Source organism: Vipera ursinii, assembly GCF_947247035.1.
Source record: "Vipera ursinii genome assembly, chromosome: 5".
Taxonomy (NCBI): domain Eukaryota; kingdom Metazoa; phylum Chordata; class Lepidosauria; order Squamata; family Viperidae; genus Vipera; species Vipera ursinii.
In genome coordinates this window covers 70723107-70739325 of record NC_139518.1, presented here as the reverse complement: position 1 = coordinate 70739325, position 16219 = coordinate 70723107, and the positions used below count along the sequence as shown (strand labels likewise).

The following is a 16219-nucleotide window of genomic DNA, read 5'->3' as shown; positions in this document are numbered from 1 at the left end:
TCAACAAGTATCATGAACATATCTACAATTTGATTGCCAAATCTGAAAAAGCAAATAATCTGAATCATTCTTAGAACTGGTGGTACCATAGAAAATAGATAATTAGTAATTAGTATTTTCCATCAAACCTTATTAGCAAGCATGGAAATGAATACTGTGGAATAGATATTTAGCTAGTTTCTATAGCTACACGTGTAGTTTGGGATATCAGACAATGGGCACAATTTTTTGTAAACAATTTTGTGTTGATCTGATCACTAGTGGAATTTGCAGGAAAATTAAGTATTCTCAGTATTAAACTGGAGCCCTTTTGTCATAAATTCATTAATGTTTCAAATGATAACTGAGTAGTTATGAAATATTGCTTGTATGAATTCAAATTGTCTTTTTAGTTTTAATTAGTATTTTGTGCAATTTAAATAGTAATTTCCTTTTTTGAATCAGTGTGAAGCTAATATAGCAGGCTATACATACTTAGAGATGCTGTTTTACGATAATCTAAACCTTATTACACAAAGCATTGCCAAAAAGTTTACATTCTTTCTTCGTTATATTTTCCCAGAATTGTTTAAAATGGGGGGAAATGGATCAAGATGCTATTTCAAAATGTCTAGTTTCAGTGTTTATGCAGCTTTTGGAATGAATGATGAAGATTTAGCAGTATAGGATAATTTAGGGAGAACACAAAACTTACCTTCATGCCAGTTGTTTAATTAACAAATGTATATGAACAAGTGCCAACATAGTTTTAGTTAAAGGGTATCCTATGCATCTTTGAAACAATAATATTTCACTGAGGAGTGGATGGTTGCTGTTGTAAAATCAACCATAATATTTGAGCGGTAATTGTTAAAGAATATGAGGACAAATAAAGGAAAATATAGCTTAGGAGAAAATAAAACGTTACTCTATGATCTATCAACAGTTTTTCTGCTATGTTCTTATCACTCTTAGAATGAAGTACCCATAGATGAGGGTTTTGAATTTTTTATATCAACTTTTGAAGAACACTCCAATATGAAAGAACTTGATACAAATCTTGAACAGGTATTATTCTTTACATATGAATTGTCTTCTTCTTTCTTTTTTCTTGAGTGACTTGTAGTTTTTTTATAATAAACAGATACAGAGCATCATAATGCTGTATATTTCATTACTAATTTTAATGAAATAAACTATTGAAATGTTATCTTAATGTCTCAGAATATATATGCACATCAAGTAAATTTTTTTATTACTTTTTCTTTAAGCTCATACAATGAAGTCTTTGAAAATATATTATGCTTTTCTTGGAAACTTTTCATTAATTATGGAAGTAATATGTACTTATGTGTAATTACAATATATTATGTATTTATGTATAAAAAGTGCATTTGCAATTGGATTTGAAGTAATAAAATATTTTACAGCCTGCCTTTTTTTAGCTTTTTTAAAATTGTTTTAAAATTGTTGCATTGTACTTTCTCAAAATAATTTTTTAAAAGTGGAAAAAATAACAAACTTTGGCTTTAATTGTCCAGTGTAGCTAGAGTGTATCATTTTCTTCCTCTATACTATACAGGATCTGTCAATACTGGGTTCTAATGAGAGCTAATAAATTGTATTGAACTGTATAGGCCAGGGGTCGGCAACCTCGGCTCTTTTATGACTCGTGGACTTTATGACTCGTTGAAGTCCACGAGTCATAAAAGAGCCGAGGTTGCCGACCCCTGGTATAGGCTCTAAATAGCCCCTTGCAAAAGTGGGAAGCTGTTGTAAAAAAGAATGCTATGTTTGTCTGCGTGTCTAATACTTAGACCACTTCTAATTTTAAATAATCAACTTCTAGAAGTGCACAAACTAATTCCACAATGTACACATTAGCCTGTTCAAAGCAAAAAATAGCCAAATTGTTTTAGTCCAAAACATTTTTATATCCTTAGTGTGCTTCCTGTTCAATGTATATTGTACTGCATCATTAGTTTAATAAGTTACTGAATTGTTAAAGAAGTTATTTTAAATGATTTACAAAGTTTGAAGTACTGATGAAGTACAGTTAAAAAACAGAAATATGAACACTGAGAAATTGTTTATTTGTGTCCTGAAGGTAGGTCCTTGATGCATATCTGCTGAAATTTGTAAAGTTAAATGATACAATAAATTAAACAGAAATTATCAAATAAATAATTATCTTAAATTATTTCAAATAGGATAATTCTTTGTTAGTACTATTGAAAAATCAAAACCTTTTATCAAGTTTGTATATTTAAAATATAGCTGTTCCAGCTGCCTGCAATTAGTGCAGGTTCGCATCCCACCAGGCTCAAGGTTGACTCAGCCTTACATCCTTCCGAGGTAGGTAAAATGAGGACCCAGATTGTTGGGGGCAATAAGCTGACTTTGTAATAATGCCGTTTGGGGTGTGTGTGAAAGCCCTAATAAGCAGGCATATACATAGAATGAAGGCTACTGCTAAGTTTGTAAAGCCGCCCTGAGTCTTTGGAGAAGGGCGGGATATAAATGGAATTAAAATAAAATAAAATAAATAAATATACATAGAATGAAGGCTACTACTAAGCTTGTAAGCCACCCTGAGTCTTCGGAGAAGGGCGGGATATAAATGGAATTAAAATAAAATAAATAAATAAATAAATAAATATCCCTCTATTTACTGTGTACATAAGTAGAATCCAGTATTGTACTACTGGAATTCTGTTTGTTCTCAACATCTACTCCAGAAGATTAAGGATTTTCTAGCCAAACTTTGGTGGTACATGGGAATTTAAAACACTGGATATCATTGCTTGTCATTCAGACTGAATTTCATTTATGAACATATTGATTATTTTCTAGGAATTACCTATATCAATTCAAAGAATTCAGTGGAGATATTGTTTCATGTTAGTTTTTATTCAATTATTTCTGAATTTATTATTTCACATTGTTTTTCTTCATGATAAACAATAGAAGTCAACAGATGGCTGCCTTCAAAACATCTGTAGCTTAAATGAACAAACTCCACTGCTTGTCCATATGAAAGAAATGTTGACAGAATTACTTGAAGTAAAATCTCCTACCTGTGATTTCAATAAAGTAGACAAGGAAAAGGGATGGAATCAACTCTTTATTCCAAGCACATCACCAGGTGATAAAAGTTTCCAAAGATACTATAACATTGATACTGGTTTTATACACATAAATATAAATATTAGGTCTATCTGCTGATTCAGAGCAGAACTGTTATCAGGTGCAGAATTTGATGTAGTTTTCATTTTTCTCTAAACCTATCCTGCTGTAAAATTCACCATAAAATTGTTTGTAAATGCTAGGGAAGACTTTCATGCTGCAAAAAATGGCACAATGGTACCATGTCCAAAAAGTGCTCCCCCTCCCCCTCCACAAAAATCCATATACTTTGCTTGTGTAAAATATCTTCATATAGAAGGAGGAGAGAATAATGTTAAATGCAGTGATTCTTTAGAACAGGCCAAAGTTGGGTCCTCAATTCAGGTCCAAAGTTTTCATGGAGATATGAGTTGTTTGTCATTGTGGAATACTCTGACTTCTTATGAACACTGAAACCATTCACTATTAATAGACAGAGGAATCTCAGGGCTGTATTAGTGGTCATCTCTAGCAACTTAGGAAGGGATGCTGCTTGGTAGCAAAACATGGCATATCAGCATTATCCTGTCCTCTACAAACCATGAATCAAAACCAGTTAGACAATGGGCATTGCTGGCATAAATCTCTTGAAATAGAAATCATGTTAGGTTTAATGTAATCCCATTGCTTTATTTCTGCATTCAAGGCTGCACTTCATGGAATGCAAAACTGCACCAATGTTATTGTAGCAGTTTCTTATTTATCAAGGAGCCATGGTCAAAAATGATCATCCCAGAGACTAGCAAAAACTAATTAATTTTCTTTCCCTCTTCAGAAAAATCTCTTTTCTACATCTAATACGAAAACTCAGTAAATATTTATTACCATATTCTACCTTTTTTGTTTTTTTCAGAAGTAAATTTGACATAGATCCAAGAATTAACGTCTCTATGGATATTGCCCATACATGAACACGGAGACACAGGACTGATTATTTCCTTAATTTCTTACTCCCAATGTGGCCCCCATGAAAAGAATAGTCCCTTTTAATGATTCTTCTCTCCTGCCTTTGATAGCATTGCCACTGGAAATAATACTTGTGTCAGCTAGCTCCTGCAGACATTTCTTCATATAAACTTTTTTTCCATAGTATGATCCTGGATTGTAATACTGTGGGATAACACCACAGATATTCATCAGATAACATTTTACATCTCATAATGGGGATGGTGGAAACAAGGTGTGCATGGGGTGAAGCGGGATCTGGTATTAGTCTATTAATCACCTCCAGCATGCGTGGCATTTCCCCATTGAGGCCCCAAGCCAATTGGCAAAGCCAGGTTTTCAGGTGTTTATGAAAGGTCAGGAGGATGGGAGCAAACCTCACTTCATGGGGTAAGATGTTCCAAAGGGCAGAAGCCATGACAGAGAAGACTTCTCCTGGACCTTGCCAGCCATTATTCCATAAATGACAGAATGCACAGCATGCCTACTCAAGTAATCTGGACCCATGCTATGCAGGGCTTTATAGATAATAACCAGCACTTTAAATTACATCTAGAAGCAGACCAGTTGCCAGTGCAGCTTGCAGAACAGCAGTGTAATTGGGCCATTCTAAGGCCCCAAAGGCTGCCTGTGCTGCCGCATTCTGCACCATTTGTAGCTTCTGAATGGTCTAAGAGTAGCCCCATATAGAGCTCATTGCAGTAGTCCAAATTTGAGACAACCAGGGCTTGAATGACTGAGCTCAGGAACTCTGGTCCAGGAAAATTTGCAACTGGTGCACAACCCGAAACTGTGCAAAGGCAATTCTAGCTGTGACTGCCATCTGTTCAGGACCCAGATTGTTGGGGGCAATTAAGCTGACTTTGTAATAATGCCGCTGGGGTGTGTGTGAAAGCCCTAATAAGCAGGCATATACATAGAATGAAGGCTACTGCTAAGCTTGTAAGCCGCCCTGAGTCTTCGGAGAAGGGCGGGATATAAATGGAATTAAAATAAAAAAATAAAAAAATATTATGTTTTCCTTATAGAAGAGTTGCTCTAGCCTTCCAACCATTTTTCTATTTTCCCCATTTTTCTAAGCTCTTTATTTTTGTTTTAAAAATATGAAAAAATAGTAAGTAAAAATACCATTTTAAAGTAAAATGTATTTTAAACTATTGACCTGCAGATCACTGCTAATTTTTCCAAAGGAAAAAAAATGAATTCAGTGCCTGTTTTATCTTGTGGCTGATTTTTTATTAAAAAATTGATGGATCCTTTTTGATTTGGCCTGAAAGAAAAAGAAAACAGCAAAAGAGCACCAAAATAAAGTTTTAAGAACATTGTGCATACACCGTTTGAGCTGGAGCTGAGATGAGCCTTCTGTAGGTATTTTTTGTCTCCATGCTATGGATCAAGAGGAAAACATTACACTTTTTTAAAGAGTTTTTTTTTTAAAAAAAAAGTGGGTAAATATAAACAATGATACCTCTGATAAATCTTGGCAGCGTATTCAGTCTAGCTTTTAAGAGACAAGATAGGGAAATGCCATGGTAAGTACAATATCGTTGTACACAGTTGTATACAATTATCTCTGTGTTATCTCTGTGTTTCATAAGCTTAGAAGAGCAAAAGTTGGAGAAAGTAAATTTTTACTGGCAATTCACTTTATTAGGAGTATTATCTGTAGCAGATTAACACGGTTGCTATTATAAATATTCCACAAATCATTTGTACCTTTTTTCTCTGTATGTAACCAATAAAAGGAAGAAAAGTAATTAGCATTGCAATCTCTAAGTATACATCGTTCTTGAAGTCATCTTGATTATTCTCAGTTATACATAGCTGTAAGCTACCAAGCAATATGTTGCCACGACTCCTAGAAGAGGAAGGATTTTACATTCCAAGAAAGCCTCATATTCCTAGGAAGATGTACCACAAAATGGAGAATCGCCTTCAGCAAGAAGGGGTAAATATGATGGTTTTGCTTTTTTTAAAGAACCACTTTCTAAACAATTTGTTTTAAAAACAGTTATTTTCTGGTTTGCTTGATTTTCTTCATGCTTTTGAATCACTCTTACAAGGCAAAAGGCTGGTTTGAAGAAAGTGGGGAAATAATATCATTACCTTCTCCGATCAAGCAATCAAGCCATCACATAGTATCTTTCCCTGTTAAGACTATCACAGAATTAAGTACAATATACAGAAAGGTTTGTTTTTACTCTTTTACACTATTTTACAAAGGGATATTCATTGGACAATGTTCAGTATGCTTTGCCAGAAGTGTTACATTCAGGAAGACCGACAGTAGATTTTAGTTGTTTTTAAATAACAATTTGTGGAGGGGGTGTTACTCATTGAAGGTCTGCACTAGCATTTGGAATTTCATAAGATTGGTAAATTGCTTTATCACTTTCCACTTGCTTTGGAGGAGAGATGAATGAGCAAGCTGCAAACATCTAAGAGATCTGTGCTCATTTTGAGTTAGTTTTTAAAGCCTGGCTGCCTATTCAGGCCTTTCAGCTTTGGGTCTTTGTATCAAATGTTTCGGGGGATATAAATGTATCCTACTACAACCATGGCTTTGTCATACATTGCTATTTATTTATACTTAAAAATAGTATTTGGCCCAGTACCATATCTAATAGTCAAGGTTGAAATAATTCTTAAAATTGAAATAGTATAACATATTTTTTACGTTGACTCACAAACAGTTTTTATCTATCAGGTCAAACAGGTTTTTCTCACTTTGGTTTCCTTTAGGGAGCCTGCTTTAAATATATATACATATATAGAAGTACAGTCCATATTGCTGTTCAAAATTACTTTTTTAAAGAGAATTTTTTTAAACTTCCCAAATAGGCAATGCAACCAGAGTTGGAAAATTGTGCCAAGTTTGATGACTATAAAATGTATCAACTAGATCTTAACATATCAAGTATTGTCTTCAGTCATCATTGTCTTTTTAATTGTGAGCAAGTTTTGGCTGTTAAGTTGCTTGATATTTATGAATGTTTTCAGAAAAGACAAGAGCAAAATGTTACCAACTTGCTTTCTGAAAAAGTAAGAAAATACTTTTATTTTGCACTAAATTCTAGTAATAATGATGTTTGAAATGATGTTGTTTAAATGACTTCAGTTTGTCTCAATTTGAAAACTACAGTAGAGATGTGCCTAACTTTATTTTGTTGTCATAATATCTGTACATGTTAATCATTTTGAAATTCTGCCTTGATTAGGACTCTATTTCTATAGTGCTTACAATATTGCAATACTGCAGCATAGATGAGACAATAAATTTATTATTACCGTATCAAACTAACATTCAGAATAGTCTAAAATATTTCCCAGAAATATGTGGGGAATTGTTGCTTCCCTCCCCCTCCCTAGCCTTTGAACTGTTTTGTTAAAAAAATTTAAATCGAATGCATTTGGGCATTTGGGAACCAGCCTGCATTTACAGCCCTTTGTAGCATCTTGCAATCACATGATCATGATTTACAATGTTTTGCTGGAAACCAGTGTTTATTTCTGGTTTTAGGCAAAATGCCCTATAACAAACAATGGATTCAATTAACAACTGCAGCATTCATTTAAAAATCGTGGCATTCAGTTTATGACTGTCACATTCACTTAACAACTGCCACAAAAAAGCTAAAATCAGGTGAAGCCATGTGGTGATTTGCTTTATGACTGTTACAGCTTACAACTGGAATTGGACGCTCAATTACAATTGTAAGTCAAGGACTACCTGTAATATGACTTATAAAACCATAGTCAATTTATGATAACATAAATATTTACACTGAACAATAGATAATCTTTTTTAAAACATTGTGGTGACATTCCTTTTACCACAGAGCGCTATTTATGGCCATACTTTGTTTGGCTTCCTAATATTGAATCTCCAAAACATAAAAAAATTAGACCGATTATCCTCTACTGCAAAGTTCTTTTTAATAATAATAGCCAGCTGAATGAAGCCAAATTACTTACGGTAGTTGTTGTACACTGAAGGTTGAGGATTATTTATTTTTTGTGAAACAAGTTTCTCTGCTGGAATTATGCAGAATGTCTATGACTATTCTTTTTATTTTGTGTTATTACATCATGGCTGCAAAATGTAGAAATTTTCCACTATAAAAATATGCATCAGTTTTATGAGCTGCTTTTTCTACTTGTTAATGCTAAATCACTAATAACAATTAACTAATTATAAATTTTTGTTACAGCTAAAAGCCTTAATAAGTGCAACAATTTTAGCAGAAACAAATTCAAAAACAGGCCAGTTGAATACAAACACTTTAAAGGATTACAGCTCACAAATAAGGTATCTTGTTATTCTGGAACATTTCAAACATGCTGCAGATGTGTTATTTTGTTGTTATTGTTGTTGTTAATGGTATTATTTATTTTATTTGCTTTATTGTGATTTCTGCAGTGCCTGAAATCTATATACTACTAAAAACTCTTATGTCTGTGCGAATTGGGCAAAACAATAGGATAAAACATTTTCAACCAATGGGCTCTTACAGAATACATCTAAAATTCAGATCCTATGACTCCTGTTGAATTGAAAGTTGACAAATTTTATAAAACTTTTTATGACATAAAAATCATCATAACACATTTTTTCCCTGTGTCAAAAGCACCAAAGCACTTCTATGGTGAAAGGATCAACCGGTGACATCACCCTTGCCCAGGGGACACCCAGTTGGAGTGGGGTCCTTTTATGTCCCCATTAAGTTGCCCACCGGGCAGGATTCTGATCAGGTTTTTGATAATTCTGATGATGTAAAGATTCTTATGTTGAAATTGAGGCCTTGGCATGTCTTTGGAGTTGTGGAAACTTTGATAAAGAAACCACAGGCTTATAGTTGAACATGTGATCATAACTACAGAATGCACGCACAAGTATTTTTGTAACTTCTGTACCTTATCTACTATGAAGTGCGTTCCTGTTATGTAACTAAGTGAAACTAAGACACCTATATATGCTTGCTTCAAAATGCATTCCATAAGAACGACCCACCTTTGTTCAGCACTGAATAAACATGTTACTTAGAAAGAGAAGTTGGACTCCACCTCTTTGATTGTGCTGAGCCACACGTGGTCCCCTGCTTAAAGTGGTATCCATTTTTCTACTTGTGATCACTGCTTTCGAATTTCTGAGTCAGAGGAGCAAGTGACAGAAGCCCACCCTGCCAGGCAGCAGCAACCCGGCCTTCAACACAAGTCTGCCAGACTAGTGCTTTAATCATGTGAGCCACCGTGCTCCACATCATAAAGCATTTTAACACATAAAATGTAGTGAACTCCTGATATTTGACTGTGCTTTACAGTTTAGTATAGGCTGCTTTCAATGTAGATTTATCTCTGAATATTTCTCTGAATTTTTAAGAATGTTTTAATTACGTTAGAAGCTCTGCTATTGTTGGAGGCATTGAAGAATATAGTAAGGACATATCTGAAATCACAGGTTATTAGTAAAAGGAAAACAGCCTTTTAAGGGTTGCTGATTATTTTCACCCTTAAAAGTAAGTTGGTCATTAAAAGGTCAAATCAGTACATGGAGGAGAAGGGGGAGATGATTGAGAACACAGTACAAATTGGGAACACAGTACAGGTAGTACTTGTTTAGTGACCACAATTGGAGCCGGCAACTTGGTCATTAAGCAAGTGGTTGCTGCAAAAGCGAAACATCAAGATTTTACAATCTTACTTAAGCTTTACTTTACAGACCTGCAAAGGTCATAAATGAGAGAATTAGTTGCAATTTATTTTTTCATTACCTCTGTAACTGAATGATTGCTAAATGATGCAGTCACCAAACAACTATGTGTATCAGTGAAAGTGATTTAACATTTTTTTCCTAATGCTGAAATATTATTTGGATTGCATTTTCTTTCTCCTTCCCATGCTGTTACTTTAATTCCTGAGAGAAAGGAATAATAAAGCCTGCAAGATTGACATAAAGAGCATATAGCTGCTCAAAATAGTAGCGGTTTCATGAAATTTGATGAAAGCAGCTTTGTTGTAGTACAATAATAGGTTCCCAGGAAGGAGGGAGCCTATTACAAAAAGAAAGTCATTGTTTATTACATTTGTCATTTGCAATAAATATAAATGAGTACCTTTTAGCAAGTGTACTCCTGATGATTGAGAAACATTAGACATGTTGTTTTGCAAGATAGTATTAGAATTTTTCTCTTTTTCTGCTTCACAATTAATGAACTGCTAGAATTACAGGTCCAACCTATAATCAAGCGAGCCTATATCATTAATAACAGCCATAAAGATTAGATTAAATCCTTACTTAATACTATTGTCAGGCCTAACCCTAGAACATCCTAGCACAATTCTTAATTTTCTTATACCATATAGACAGAATCTTGCCTGACTAACAACAACAACAACAACAATAATAATCATCCTATATTACCCTACCCTAAATCCTGGGAGACTATAGGGAGTGGTTATTCTAAACTTCTGTGCTATCTCTTGTTTTGATAAGACTGTTTTATTTGTAAATCCACTGTAACATCTTTTTCCATATCATTCTTGTAACTTGTCATTTTTAAGTCCAAACCCCAAACAGTTTTTTAATTCTTGTGGAATTGAAAGCCTGATTCTCAGTTGTACGCTATTACGTCGCCTCTTTTAATACTTATAGTAGCAGACAATTTTAAGAGAAATTTCTGAATGGATTGTTCCTAAATGCCTCTGAATTTTTTCAAAGTTAAAATACTTTTCTCCATTCTGTATTAGTATGTCTCTTCTCCTTTAATTAATTTTATCCCTTTAGTAAAGAAAGGCGATGCCAGAGACTGCTCCAACTGTCGCACGATTGCATTGATTTCTCATGCAAGCATGTTTCTGTTAGAGATCATTAAACAGAGGCTACAGAATGTTATCAATCAAGAGTTAACCGATGTACAAACTGGCTGTAGAAAGGGGTTCAGCACTGCCAATATTAGATGGATTTTGGAAAAGGCAATTGATTACAGAAAAGCTTTTGACTGAATAGAACACAGTAAGCTATGGGCAGCTTTGCATGATCTTGGTGTCCCAGTGCACCTGATCAGATTCATCAGGTCACTTGACACTGATCAGGAGGCAACAGTGAGAATGCTTTATGGCGATACAAACTTGTTCAGGATCAGTAAGGGAGTTAGACAGGGATGCATTTTCTCTCCTTTTTTGTTCAAGTAAGATGCTGAAATGACCATGTGGAAATTAGATCTGGAGCTGCCTTATGTTGGAGTGAAAATTGGGGGAAGAGCCATAAATAATTTCAGGTACACAGATGGTACAACACTATTGGCTGAAAATAAGGAAGATCTGGAAAAATATGATCTGGAAAATCAAGGACGAAAATGAAAAAGTAGGACTGAGTCTTAACATCAGGAAAACAAAGATAATGACAACAGCTGAAGGTGACACGAGACATTTAAAATCAACAAGGAGGAAATTGAATTAGTTTGAGAATTTATCTTCCTTGGATCAAAAATTCTTTATGATGGCAGTTTTACTCTTGAAATCAAATGCAGGATAACCTTAGGCTGTACTGCAATAATTAATTAATTTTATCCCATTAGTAAGATCTGGAAAAGCAGAGATATTGATATAAATACAAAAAGGCTAGTTAGAGCAATAGTCTTCCCTATATTGATGTATGGGTGTGAGTTGGACACTAAGAATGGCTGATCAAAGAAAAATCAATGCCTTTGAACAGTGGTGCTGGGTAAATTACTGCATATACCATGGACAGCCACAGTAACTAACAGAGAGGTGTTAAATCGAATAAAACCAGACTCATCACTAGAAGCTACAATCATAGGTCTATGCCTGATTTACTTTGGCCATGTTATATGTGCACATTTATTGGAGAAGGTAATCATGCTAGGACAAAGAAGAAGGTGTAAGCAAAGAACACGCTGGCTTGATAACATCAAATCTGATGCAAAGTTGAACATACAACAATTAAAAGAAGCTGTGTTTGACAAAGCATGGAGAGCACTTGCCTATTAAGTCACTACGAGTTGGAGATGACTAAATGGTTAAAAAACAACAATTTCTTCTGGTTGCCTCTAGTATCCTGTCTTCAGTCTCCTCGTATGCTTTTTTCTAATCCATATTTTTCCATGGGAAGACTTCTTTTATTTAGATTCAAATTCATATATTTTAATAGGATTTTAAACAGCCCACCTGAAGGATTCTTATAAGTAATTTAAAAATCTTATTCCCAATCCATCTATCCCCTTAGTCTTTTTATAGCTTTCCATAATCAACATTCTAATCCTCCTTTTGCTGTTTATTTTTTAAAAAATGTTTTTGAACCATGAGTAGGGCAAAACTGATCTTCCCTTATTTTCTAGAGCTCTATAAACTACTGGAGATCATTGTTTTACTCTTTCCTCATGAGGAGCCTTCATATGGAATACTTCTAGGCAATCTCAGGTCTTCCCTTTTATCCAGAGAGGCATTTTGAGGCACTGAGCCATTTGCCAGCTCCTCATTCCGTTGCCATCACCTTCAATCCATCATTACTTTCCTGGAAGTGCCACTAATATTAATTTTAGTATTAAATAAACCTCATGATTTGTGTTTGAATGTTGAAAATTCAAGTGTGGAAATTCAAGATGTTAATTAAACAATAGTGATTTTTTAATGTTTCAGATAAATATCTCATTTTTTTGTATCTCCCTTTTCACAAGATACACTCCCTTTGTATAAGTATATAAGAAAAGGGTTTTGCAAACCTTTTCAAACAGGAGAAATTAATGTTTAGCTTTTATTGTGCCTTTAAAAAGTAGAATTTTCAATTAATTTTGTAAAAAACCTTCTTCCACATACTCATTCTAAAAAAGAAATACTAAAATATTATATGAAAAGGAACGACAACGAGATTATTCTTTAATACAAAGTATGCTGAAAATATGGAAACAGATGAAGACTTTGCGTAAACAACAAGCTTTTACCAGTACAACTATAAAGCTGCAATTTCAAAGGTAAATGTATAAGGCAATCACAATACAATTAGAAATTGTGCATTAAATTTCTATAAAAAGTAATAACACGGCAATGGCAACGCCCAAGCAATATTCAATGATCTTGAAAAAAAACAACATTAACAAAGAAGAACCTTAGAAGACATAAAATCTGCATTTGCTTAATACAGTGAAGAAAGAAATTCTGGAAAGCTCAATAGAAACAGATTATAAATAGCTGCTATTTTTTTATTCATACGGTATATGAATAGTGAAGGTGTTTCTGAATATTATGGTTTAATGTATGGTTTGTTTTGTAATTTAATTTTATAAGCCATAATTAATACTAATTGTAGTATGTTGATTTAGATGGAATAGCAAACCACTTTTAACCAAATACTTCTGAGTTTTAAGTGCCCTTCCCAGATACACAGATGCTATTTAAGATGATGGACAAGAAATAGGGAGAGTCATGTTCTTGTCCAACTAATTGGGTTGCTCTGGGCTAACAGATCTCACAGCGGTGTTGAGAGGGAAAAGGTCAAGTAAAATACAAAAAATTAAAAATACCATTGAATGATAAATTGGACAAAGTGGAGGATTCAGATTTCCTCATTTTGCATTAAATTATAGTTATGAATAGACCACGGAGAGTTAAATTTGGGGGCTCTGACACATTAGTGGAAAATGCAATTGTTTATTGATAGAATGTGATGTGGCACACAGAATTTTATAGAAGTGGATAGGCTGTGTGCTATCACCAAATGCCATAACCTTGTGGCCTTAAAATTATTTACAGCCTGGGGTGACTGCAGCAATATGTTAATCATACACTGCTGCTTCCAAGACTATAATTTCGTGATGGTATTAAATAATTAATCAAATTTATATTTTACCTTGCACTATGTCAGGTGCTTCTTTCTCTTGATAGCTGGCATTTTTAAATGCAAAATCATTAGAGGCTGCAATTGATTACCATGGGTATGAAGGACAGTGAAAAGACTCCCCACTTTTCCATTCTTAATTGCATTCTCCTTCCTTATTGAAAATGAGGGGAGAAAGCAATATATTGTATTTTAGTATTTATTGCCCTGTTCACCGCCCTGAGTCCTTCGGGAGAAGGGCAGTATATAAATAAAATTATTATTATTATTATTATTATTATTATTATTATTATTATTATTATTATTATTATTATTATTATTATTGTTGTTGTTGTTGTTGTTGTTGTTTTGTTGTTTTGTTGTTGTTGTTGTTTTGTTGTTGTTATTATTATTATTATTATTATTTAACTTGGACATCAGTGCTGACTGTGTACTCCCGAATGTCTATTTTTTTAACTTTTCATATATTTTTCATATTCAAGGCAAACACATAATTCTGAATTGGATGAATATCTGGCCAAAATATCAGAAGACGATGAAAAAGAGGTAAGAAAAAGGAACAATAAAATATTGTGAGTTCAGTAAACTTGTGTATAAATTTCTATAAAATGCATTTGAAAAAAAGCTATACAAATGCAGATATTATTGTCTGAGAGAATATTGATTACAATAAAAATATTAATATTGAATTCTAGGATTCTTTGGACTCAGTGTGTACCTCTCAATCTTTAACCAACCTCAGAGAAGGAAAGAAAACATTTTTCATCCCTCATATGACCTTTATATCAGAAATAACACCAGCAAAATTATGCCCACTGTGAGTTCTCATTTTTCCCCACTTTATTTTACTTTTCAATGGCTATTTGTTTTTTAAAAAAATGCAGATATATCCTTTGGCATATGTAAATAAAATGGCTTCTTCCTCCTCCTCTACCCCACTTTACATTACAATCTTCTATAGAATAGGTCTTTCTTATATCACCTTCTGATAGCACCCAGAGCAGCCCAGCTGAACTGCAGTTCATTCAAGGTCTCTAGACCAGACATGTCAAACACAAGGCCCGGGGGCCGGATGCGGCCTGCGAAGTGGTTTCATGCGGCCCGCGAAGCCATCCTGGAAACAGTGAGGGAACGGCCCCCACTGCCTTGGCCCTGGCCCAGAGACCCTCCTTCTGCCAGAGACTCCCAGATCTGTCCCACTCCTGCCCAGGCCCCCATAGGCACCCTTGATGCGAACGATGTAGAGCTGGCCACGCCCACCCAGTAGGCCATACACACTGTAGCCACACCCACCCAGTAGGCCACGCCCACCCTGGCCACGCCCACCCAGCCCCCTGAGGGCAACTGCAATGCTGATGCGGCCCTCAATGAAATTGAGTTTGACACCCCTGCTCTAGAAGAAGACTGTGGTTAATAGTTCAAGTAGTCCTTGGCTTATGTCCCTTTGTTTAGTGAACTGTTCAAAGTGACAGCGGTGTTGAAAACATAAGACTAATTTCTAAAATTCAGGCCATCACAGCACCCTTGTATTTATGTGATTCTAATCTGAGTACTCAGTGCCCAACTCACAAATATAACACCGTGGTTACTTGATCGCCATTTTCAACTTTCCATGCCAGCTTCCTATAAGCAACGTCAGTGGGGAATTTGGCAGGTGAGGTTGCAAGCCAGTCGTGTAAGTCATTTCTGCTTTTTCTCCCACCAGGCTAAGGTCTCTGCCAACCTCACCTGCAGCCTCTGCTGTCCCTCCCAGACTTTCCCCTGTAGCAACCTTCCACCCTTGCTGCAGCCTTATTCTTCTTTATCTGGGTTCTTGCCTCTTTCCGCTTAATGATCCATGTGTTTTTGAGCTTACAATAGCAACTGGGGTTGCCTAGGATTGCATCACTACTTTTCAACTGCATCACTTAGTGATGGCAATCCTGGTCCCAATTGCTGTCATAAACTGAGGACTACATTTCTCAAAATCAGGAATGTTAACTAAATTACACTCTCCTGTCAATGTCTGGGTACAGATAATCCAATAGGATGACCAACATGTCCCTGTGCCAATATTGGGTTGAAATTTGGAGTGAAAATTTAAACCTTAGCTATTATTTTTAATTGGAATACATTGTAACACTAACATTCCACACATTGTTTTAATGATCAGAACCTCAGTCTAGCAAATGTATACAGGTAGTCCCTGATTTACAACAGTTCACTTAGGGACCATTCAAAGTTACAACGGCACTGAACAAAGTGACTTGTGACCATTTTTCTCACTTATGACTGTTG

The 16219-nt window shown here is 34.9% G+C and overlaps 1 protein-coding gene across 1 annotated transcript in view; it reads left to right on the top strand.

Annotated features, from left to right (window-relative positions):
- Nucleotides 1-2988: 2988 nt before the first annotated feature.
- The window catches only part of CC2D2B (coiled-coil and C2 domain containing 2B), a 59170-nt gene continuing 45939 nt past the window's right edge, over nucleotides 2989-16219 (top strand). Inside the window, exons 1-8 of the mRNA XM_083363315.1 lie at nucleotides 2989-3124; nucleotides 5904-6037; nucleotides 6153-6278; nucleotides 6931-7131; nucleotides 8301-8398; nucleotides 12939-13079; nucleotides 14425-14488; nucleotides 14638-14742. Of these exons, the coding sequence (XP_083219441.1) occupies nucleotides 3013-3124; nucleotides 5904-6037; nucleotides 6153-6278; nucleotides 6931-7131; nucleotides 8301-8398; nucleotides 12939-13079; nucleotides 14425-14488; nucleotides 14638-14742 (981 nt within the window). The 5' untranslated portion in view covers nucleotides 2989-3012. The remainder of the gene's footprint in view (nucleotides 3125-5903; nucleotides 6038-6152; nucleotides 6279-6930; nucleotides 7132-8300; nucleotides 8399-12938; nucleotides 13080-14424; nucleotides 14489-14637; nucleotides 14743-16219) is intronic.